Below are 10,304 nucleotides of genomic sequence, written 5' to 3' on the forward strand. Positions count from 1 at the left end.
GATTGTTGAAAAAAAACAATTATTGGTGTTTCTTCACTTAACTAATACACAAACGCACAAAAGACGTTCCAACCAGTGGGAATTTTTATTTGGAATTATCCGCATACATTTTTTTAAAATAACAAATTGAGTAGTAACCATGGTAACATAATTAAATTTGCCTGATAACTATGAAAATTTGTATTATAAAATATAGCCTTTCTAGTTCAACTAAAACAAGCATCATAGCTAAGTTTTAATAACAATAGGGTAGTAATAAAAGTCAAACAAACAGCTATAAACATATTATTTAATTAACAATATGAATTTGAATTTCAAGTAATTTACAATAATTATAGCAAGTTAGGTATACAGAGAATAAATAGCAGGTACTAGCGAGGATATCACGGTGAGAATAAAGAACGTGCTCAGCTGGTTTAGGCACGTCGAACGAATGAGTGATGAAAGAATGGCAAAAAAGATTTATGACGGAAAAGTGAGTGGCAAGAGAGGTAGAGGGAGACATCGGATGACCTTCGAAAACACAGTATCAAAGATACTGGAGTAAGGTCGTGTAAAAAGTATGATGACCCCCCGGAGCCATGCCTATGAGGAGGTTGATAACTGTGGACGAGGCGAAAGAGGTACCGTAGCGTTTGGCGTTCCGTTCCCTCTGAATAGCACACTAGGGATAAAACGTGAAGCTATGTATGTATGTAAGCATAGATAAGTACACGCTAATACTCCACTGTGCAATCGTCCGTATAAAGCAGTTGGCACCGTCACACCGCGCCGGCTTCCACCACGGAACAATGGAGACATAACGTATGATTTATCATGTATTGATAAGATGTAAACGTTAAATATACATTCATTGAATAAAAAAAAATGCTCAATTATTCTCATGTCTTACTTTTTTTTTAAAGATTTTTGTTAGGGCCAGTTCACATTGCGTCAATCAGATGAATTAATAAGTTTATTATTTTTTATGAACATTCTAAGCTGATTTAGTATGGTTTTCTCTGAGTTGAGTGAGTTTTCTGAGAACATATGGATTGGTTGGTCAGAGCGGTTGGACGGTTTCCCAGAGGCGCGGGTTTAAATTCCGCTACGTTCTATTTTTTATATGTTTTCTAAAAAGTATGTTTTTTTTTCTGAGTGTAGATTAATATTTTAATAATTTCCTTATATTTCTTAGGTTTGTACATATATTAGGTTATTCTCCAATTTCCACAACTAACACCCTTATCTCCATACACTAGAAGTACGGAAATTCCAACATTACTCAATAATTTATATTCTTATCGCGGAAGGCCGCAACAAATCTAAATAGTTTTTGATATAACTACTTTGGTATCAAGTATTAAAGAAGTCTTCAATACATTTATAATACCTAATATATATACGTAAACACGTATTATTTTTATTCGCGTTAACTAATCAAAATGATAAAGTAATATTTTTTATCAAAATCTTGTTTATCTAAGTTAATCTTAATTAATAATAGGAACAGTGCTGTATGATTCATGTATCCACAACATATAAAATTAGTGTAATATGATTAAAAAATAAGATATGAATGTAATGTATGGAGATATTTTAATATTAATGTAAATTTGTTTAACAGATAGAATAAATCTGTCTTTTTTTAAATTATTGTGCTAATATAAAACATATAACTAAATATGATAAGAACAATGAAAGTTATGAAAATTAAAGTAATAAAATAACTAAAAAAATATTAATGAACTAAAAAAAAATAATATAATGGCTTGTTACAAATAAATAGAACTTAGTATTTATCTATCTATGTTTAATATTAGCATCTAACACCATATTTGCTGTCTCCCGCACACAGCAGAGTAGGTTAACACTTCGTTCCCCACTTTAAGCCGAATTCTGCAGGCATCGCGTGATGCGTGGCGGAACTCTACGCCGTACTTAACCTCGACACCAGTGCGAAGAAATGGAAATATAAATTAAAAAATATATATATATATTTCCATTTCTAAAACAACCAATGTAACACGCGCCTTAGTTTCTAGAAGGCGACGTAATGGCAAACCAATTACACCAACACCATAATAAGACCGTAATTAAATTAATAACATTAACTCATAAATTGATTACAAGAACTGAGGTCATGGCGAGTGAGTAAAACGTATAGGTAACGTGCTGACAAAGAAAAACGAAACCTTTTTGTTTCTGTACAGTTAGCATTGGATTTAAAAAAATACTTCCCGTTTTAAGGCCGTCGTGGCGAAGTGGCATAAGCGTTTGACCGTAAACGTGACGGTTGTGGGTTCGATCCCCATTCGGAGAAATGAATTATTTTTTATTTATTAATATTCTCATTTCTTCGCTATGGAATAACAAGACGTCTAGTTCTGCCACTCGGCAAGTAATGCCCCAAAAATTCGGCGGAAAGTGGGGAACGGAGTGTTTTAGCACAAAGTTCCCTCTTCCTACTGCACTGTATGTGGGATACGGCGTGAAGCAGGAAATTAAATATTTGATAAATAATAAATAAAAATGTTAAATATCCCCTTTCCTCGAGTGGGAATCGAACCTACAACCTGTGTCGCGTTTACATTCACACGATCTGGCCTCTATTTAAATTCATAATATCCATTTATATGTATTTTAATATCATCGACTAAATTATACTTTCGTGTCTAGATTTTCTTATTGAGAACGGTATTTTATTACAAGAACTTACTGTTATTAATTACATTTCGTGCCTACTGACACGCAAATTATAAATAATCAAATTAATCCCAATTACTGGTATTTTATAAGTTAATTGAACTTGTAACTGCAATTTAATCCTCTCGTTTATTTATTTCTTAGGTTCTGTGCAAAACTTAAAAAAGGGGATCTGTAAACAGATTAGAAGAAGTAACTGTTATAACTATGCCTTCTTTTCTATTATTTCTTATCTCTCGTAAGGAGAGCGCGTCATAAAATTTCGTCACTTAATACGCAAACTGAAACGACTTAATGTGAACTGGAGTATCTTAACACCAGGTTCCCACGTTCCCTTTGCCTACTCTGCTATTTGCGAGGTAAAGCATAAAGCTAAAAAAGAGAAATATATGTATGTAATTATAAAATACTTAACAACCACCACCGCGTTATAGCTACACGTAAAAACTAAAATTGTGCTAGTTGCAATTTATTTATAACCGAATAAAGCAGATGCCACTATACGGAATCCTAAAGATTGTAAAAAAAATTAAATTATTGATTCCCAATGAGATGCGATTACCAATAACATTAACAATTTAAATGTAAGATTTAATAATGGGCTTAATATACATCCCTGACCCCATTCATTATGAAACTAATTAATTTAAATATAAAATATTCAAAAAAATATTACTGAATCTATTTTATTTTCATCACGCAATAAACTCCACCTAGGAAAAAAAAATCATGACATAATTTTCTTTGCAGATTATTATCACCAAGACGCCTATAAATATAGCAGTATGGGAATATCAGAAGTTCCAAAGGACGATTCTCCTAGAACAACTCCTGAGCTGTCTCATGCTGATCAGTCTCCAGCCTCCGAGAGACCTCCTCCAGGGTCAGCGGATAGTGATGATGCAGATGAATTTACTCCAAAAAGAAAGCAGAGAAGATACAGAACAACATTTACAAGTTTTCAGCTGGAGGAACTAGAAAAAGCTTTCTCGAGAACACATTATCCCGATGTATTTACAAGGTGAGCAATACAATTATTCCTAACTTCATACGCTTACATATAGGTATAGAATTATAGATGTTTTTATCTATTAATTGATAGCTTATCCAAACATGTATTATTCATCTTGGTAACAGAAAGGAAGTAAAAAATTATGATTAAAAACGTTGATCCGGAGGCCGTGGTAACATAGTTTACATGCAATAGAGGTATCGTGAATTGGAATTCAACGAGCTATAAGGTAGACTATACCTTATTGCAATTTGTCTATATTACACATGAATTCTTGGTCATCTACTGATCAACCCATGCGATCTTGGTATAAATAGTCTCGACAGACGAAGAACACAGTGATCCTGTAAGGATTCTGTTTCTTTTTTGTTTTTGAGGTACGGGACCCTAAAAAAGACAAAGAAATCAGGTCTCAACTTCTTTCAATCGAAGCCACAGAGGTGCAGTGGAACAGGGAAGTAGCAAACTGTGAACACGATGGTTGTGGGTTCGAACCTCACTCTGGGGAATGAACTATTTTCATTTCCTTGCTCTAGTAAGACAAAGCGTTGGAATTCGCCACGCCACACGCAATGTCCCGAATTCGAACGAAAAGAGAACAACGAAGTGTCTTCTCACTATGAACCATGAATAAATATTTCTAACCAGTTTAAGAAACTTAGTTAGTAAGTTAAAGTTTAAAAACCGAAAAAAAAAAACGAAAACCACATAGCCATCACGTAAAATCTCCCGACATATTCCCATCACCTTAAATTACATATTTTTAGTAATTGCACATTAATTCATTTGTTTCAGAGAGGAGTTGGCAATGAAAATCGGATTAACGGAAGCCAGAATACAGGTATTATAGCGAAATTAAAATATTTGCGTCACGAAGTACTCGCAATTTAACTAATTAGCAATTACACGTACAACACATTGATTATAGTGATTAATCGACTCCGATACAAATTTAACTCCATGTAATTTGCAAAATTACGGTTAAATTACACCCATTGGAATGTGTACTTATTTATGTGTTTCTTTTGTATTAATTTTCTTTGATTGAATGTGTTTTTGTGGGATTCGGTATGAAAAAATGACTTTACGAAATTTTTATATTCATCAATAATTTAAAGTGTATGGATATTAACTGATATGGAATTTTAATAATCGGACAATTGTTGTTTGTTGTTGTTGTTAGGTGACTGTCTATACATTATGTTATCTTTTTATAAATAATATTCTAAAGAAAGTTCTCAATCATGATATCTTAAGTGTTTGTTTATATAACACAATTAAATTTAATATGAAATGTTAACTTTTTCTTATAACATTTTATATATTTTTGTATTTTTTCATCCATAATAATAAATTTTTAATATATGAAAATTATTTTGATGTCGGTAATAAACTAATGAATACCCTAAGAAAATTCAGTTGTTGTTCAGTTGTTCAGTTACAGCAGAGTTGGGATAGGGAACCTGGAGTACTAGTGTTACGACTCTCCTTTCCCCATTTTCCACCAAATTCTGGAGGCCTCACTTACCAACTTATTTAATTTTTCTTTCAAATAAACTCTCTCAAGCGATTCACTTGTAGTCGCGAGTTACTCGCAAATAATTATGAGAATACAAATTAGGCGTGCGCGGTGCACCGATAAAGCGGTCCGAGCCATGCCGTTGAATTGACGCTATTTTTGGAACAACTTAATTAAGTTCGATACGACAATTTATCGCATTACTTCTGTACAACGAAGTCTAAAAAATATCTTTAAATGATAATAAAACACTTAATGTTTAAAATATATTACTTGATGGACTGGCACATGGGTGTGAGTGTACCACGACGGTTGTGGGATCGATCCCCACTGGGAATGAATTGTTATCTATTTGTTAATATTTTGACCAAGGCAAAATCCCTTCGTTGAGTTTCGCCACTTAGCACGTAGTGCCTCGATAAATTCGACAGAAAATGGGGAACGATGTGTCTTAACACTAGGTTTCCTCTGCCACCCTGCTATATGCGGGAAACAGCGAGAAGCTTTAAGAAGTTATATTTTTTGCTACTATATTTCGAGAAAGCCTTTAGAGTTGATAGCTCGTGTTTTTGCCATCATAATGTTTGAGATGTAAGCGCTTGTTCAATATAGTTAAATATACGGCTGCGTTAAATTCCGCTATCTTAATAATATAATCTTGAATATCAAAGATATAAGAAAGAGAACTCTTTCTTTACCTAAAAGTCAATTTACACATTGTTAGCGTATTACGTAAATACCTATATACAAAAAAAATATTAAAAACACATTAACACGTGGTAAATTATAGTTCTTTAAATAAGGTCATTGTTGAATTGCGGATATAACAGAAAAATAGAATAAAATAACGATAAAAAATGTATAAGTCATTTTAGCGCCAGCTCTGGAATTTACATATACCTATACACTAAGAGAAGTTATCGTTTATAAACAATATAATATGTAAGATTCACAAATGTGATGAATATTTAGATAGATTTGCCTTTTTTTTGTTTAATTATCCGTCAAAATTTGATGAATCGCTATAAATTATCAAATTCCAAAATTTTACTTAACACTCAAACACTTGTATTCCTTCGCCACGACTGTTTTTTTTTTTAAATTCTTCCAATTCAAAATACAATCCAAATACTGAACAAAACCATCATTTAGAATAAAATTATTTAATTGAAATATAGAGATTTAGCTTTAGTTTTTTGTTATAAATATAGCAAAAGTATCTTTTTTATTCTTACACACGCGCAGTTAAAATGTCAATATAAAAGTATTTTTTGCACCAGCACAGTAACCGAGACATTTATAGAAACTGCTTTTTAGTTATCCGCATTTATCATAAGAGAATTAATTAAAATTACCATAAAAATATCAGTTTACATAATGACCGAGGCTCGTCTCCTTATGGCTCTCATAAATATTTAACGTTTAAATATTGAACCTATACGAGAAATAAATCAATCAGTGTAATTTTTTGTCCGCCATCAAGGTGGACGGGTCGAACACGTTTTTTGTGTGTGTTTTGAGATTTGCCAAAATCTTGTATTGTATGCCAACAATTTAGATTGCCTCTATGGTTTTCATTGAATAATCAATTATTCTATTTTTTGATTACTTAGTATATATTTTCAATAATGGGAATGGGATTCGATCCTCACTCGGGGAAATTAAATATTTAATATTTTTATCGCTCTGGTGTCGAGTCAAAAAAATGGGGAACGGAATATCTTATCACTAGGTTTCCTCTGTCTCTCCTGCTATGTGCGGGATATGTACAGCTTGAAGCTGGAAAAATATTATGCTCTTAACTGTATTAAAACATTCGACTATTGAACATAAATTATTGAATTAAAATATTTTCAATAAAAAATATAATAAACAAAACAGCCAATTACTGTGATTATTATAATGGCGTACTTGGGGAAACCCACATGATAATATGGAACATGATGTATTTTTTACATTGTATTTAAAATGTACCAAGAAAGGGAAAATTAAAAACATATAATGCTTGCTATAATATGTATGCAATTATATTAAATTACATGTACAGAAATAAAAAATAATGTGAGGTATTATTTTTATTAATATGCAATTAATTTGTTTTATTAAACAGTTTGTTCGGAAATTTAAAAACCAAAATGAAACCATGAAAAAAATATTTCAATTAATAATTCAAAGCAACTAATTGTTTTTTTATAAAACAAATAATTTCAATTGATTGGAGATTATATTATTATTCATCCATAAGGAAAAATGTATAATTAACTTCACTTTTAACCAATACCATGATTAAATGCTATTTAAAAAGCAGAGAGTTCTCCGTCATTAAAATTAGAAAAACAAAAGCAGACATTCATTAAGTATTCATTATGATTGTCAACCAAGTATGCAATTAATTAAAATAGATATTATTTTTTTGCGTATGTGGCAGTCGTTACGACGGCAACCAGTCAACGGGGCGCCTCGACAACGAACTAAATCAATCCATATTAGTGCAGATCTCGATATATCGAATACACTTTATTGAGCAAGCTAGCGATATGAATAAAATATCTTTCGACGAATCTTTAATTCTTGCTGAATTAAGAAATAAATGTTAATTTCTTTGTTAATATCTATAAATCTGTCTGTCTTTTTCTCGAATTTGTATATGGAAATAGGAAATTATTATAACATTTATGTTATACAATTTGTTACCTCAATAATATTGACACACCAATTTAGGTAATTATTAACAAAAATATAACAAATTTTGTTGTATTCCATTTTTTGGCTTCAACAGCAAGTCAATTTGTGTACATTAATAAGTCTTAATTATTATAATAAAAGAGAATCAGTAACAGCTAAATACGATCCCTAATTACCAAATAAAAGACGCTCTTTTTCTTTACAGGTTTGGTTTCAAAACCGTCGTGCAAAATGGCGTAAACAAGAGAAGGTTGGACCTCAAGCGCACCCGTACAACCCTTATTTAGGGGGAGGAGGTCCCCCACCCTCCGTGGTAGCTTCAATGCCCAATCCTTTCTCACAACTAGGATTTGGTTTTAGAAAGCCCTTTGATGCAAACGCCCTCGCCTCGTTTAGGTGAGTTTATAATTTCAAGCAATATTATGAGATATCATGTAATATACACAAACGTTCCTATACCTTTACTATAAACAAAGATTTCGTACGTTATGTCTCATTGTTAAATAATGTTAGGTTAACTGGATATATCCCTAGATTCTCTTGATCGAATTGAACCAAGCACGGCTCTTTTTTAAAAAGTGGAGAACCAGTTAATTCTTATGTAACTAAGTTTCAATTGTACTGCAAAAGTCGAAGTATGTGGAATTTCCGAGACTTTGGGTCTTGAATGACGGAACTCTACGCCACACTTTGTCCAGAGCGAGAAAATTAAAATAATTAATTCACTCGAGTGAGAATCGAACCAACCGTCGCGGTTACAGTAACATAATTATATGAACTTTCATTAATTCATATTACTTTATTCATAGATACGGCACTTCACCAGTTCTAGGCGCTCAATACCTCGGAGCACCACTATCTCGACCACCTTTGTTCTCCGCCCCAATATATTCTACTAACACACCTCCATTTCACACTTTGCTTGCTGGACTGGCAGCACCGCCTCGACAGTCCCCCGACCCTCCACCAGTATCACCACCTATATCCCCCGGAAGTGAATCCCCCCCAAGTCAGCAAGGACCGGAAGTTGAAAGAAGAAGTTCGAGCATAGCTGCTTTAAGAATGGCTGCGAGGGAACACGAACTTAGGCTGGAAATGCTAAGGCAAAGACATCACACAGATCTTATTAGTTGAACTAGATGAAGTTAGATAATGGTGTTTGAATTGTATGAAAGAAAGGTCATATCATTGACGCTACTTAAATTATTATTTAGCTGTGATATATTTATCACATGATAAGTTGATCAAACTAAGGTATCTCAATTTTGTTAGACAATTTTTTTATTCCTCTAATTAATTCAATATTCTATTGAAAAAACTAGATAAAATATTTTTTTTTATTCATTTTTAAATTTACTTTATACTAACGCTCTATGATATGACAGTGTAGTTAGACGATGCCTTTGTATTATTACGTTAATATAAGTAAAAAAATACAATTAGTGTGTAATTATTATTAATAATTCATCCGTCCAATTTATATCTATTGTTATTTATTGTATGAAAATTACCTATAGAGTATTTTTACATTTTATTTTTAAGATTTAAGAATCATGTACACAAAATGAACAATTCACAAATATTTATTTTCATATAAAAATACTTATGACAATAACTAAGTAAATTATACCTGCACAAATAGATCTAATTCATAGTGTATTAAAAATTATGCTTTATACGTAAGTAAATACATTCCATTAAATATGTATGTAATATTGAAATAATGCAGTTATAGTTAGTACTACGCACCTATCAATTTCTAACGAGAAATTATCAAATTCATAATAAAAAAGGATATATAAATAAAAATGACTTCTTATGAAACGGTGAGAACAAAAATTGTATTGTTAAAAAATAATTAATTCAATTTTATTATTTTTTTTTTATATTTAATTCTTACTTACTGTGTTTTTTATAATTTTGGTTCAAACTATGTTTATAATATTTATGTATATATGTAACACCAAAGAGATATTTGTGAAAATCTAATTACCAGACATTGTCTATACGTTACTGTACAAAAAGGGTAATAGTATTGAAACTAAATGCTATAAGGGTTCCATAATAAATGGTTGATATGAGTTAGTGTGTTTTATTGTATTCCCCTAGAATAATTTAAATATTTTTTAAAGACAATAAGGTACAATTTGATTAAAAAATATATAAAAATATGTGTATTTTTGACATACGTCTTATTGATGAACGATTGAAGATAGTGATGTTTATCATAACTCAATTACCAACATTGCAGATGGATGGCGAAATTCAACACTGCATTTAGTAAATTTTGACCAGGAAGAAACTTCTCTTTTACAAATACTTTTAAAAAATATAACTATAACACAGCGGCACAAGCGTGTGACTGTAACCATCCCCACACGAGGCAGTGAAATATTTATTTAC

At 31.6% G+C, this 10,304-nt stretch overlaps 1 protein-coding gene across 2 annotated transcripts in view; it reads left to right on the plus strand.

The window, feature by feature from the left end:
- Nucleotides 1-9,982, plus strand: part of LOC146541641 (homeobox protein aristaless-like) — a 63,173-nt gene extending 53,191 nt beyond the window's left edge. For both annotated transcript variants that reach the window (XM_085190155.1, XM_085190163.1), the window contains exons 2-5: nucleotides 3,436-3,706; nucleotides 4,493-4,538; nucleotides 8,107-8,297; nucleotides 8,711-9,982. In XM_085190155.1, the coding sequence (XP_085046281.1) occupies nucleotides 3,436-3,706; nucleotides 4,493-4,538; nucleotides 8,107-8,297; nucleotides 8,711-9,035 (833 nt within the window). In that variant the 3' untranslated portion in view covers nucleotides 9,036-9,982. The remainder of the gene's footprint in view (nucleotides 1-3,435; nucleotides 3,707-4,492; nucleotides 4,539-8,106; nucleotides 8,298-8,710) is intronic.
- Nucleotides 9,983-10,304: the final 322 nt, after the last annotated feature.

This window comes from Heliconius melpomene, chromosome 1 (assembly GCF_056956725.1).
Source record: "Heliconius melpomene rosina isolate 202511_hmr_F chromosome 1, ASM5695672v1, whole genome shotgun sequence".
In the NCBI taxonomy this organism is placed as follows: domain Eukaryota; kingdom Metazoa; phylum Arthropoda; class Insecta; order Lepidoptera; family Nymphalidae; genus Heliconius; species Heliconius melpomene.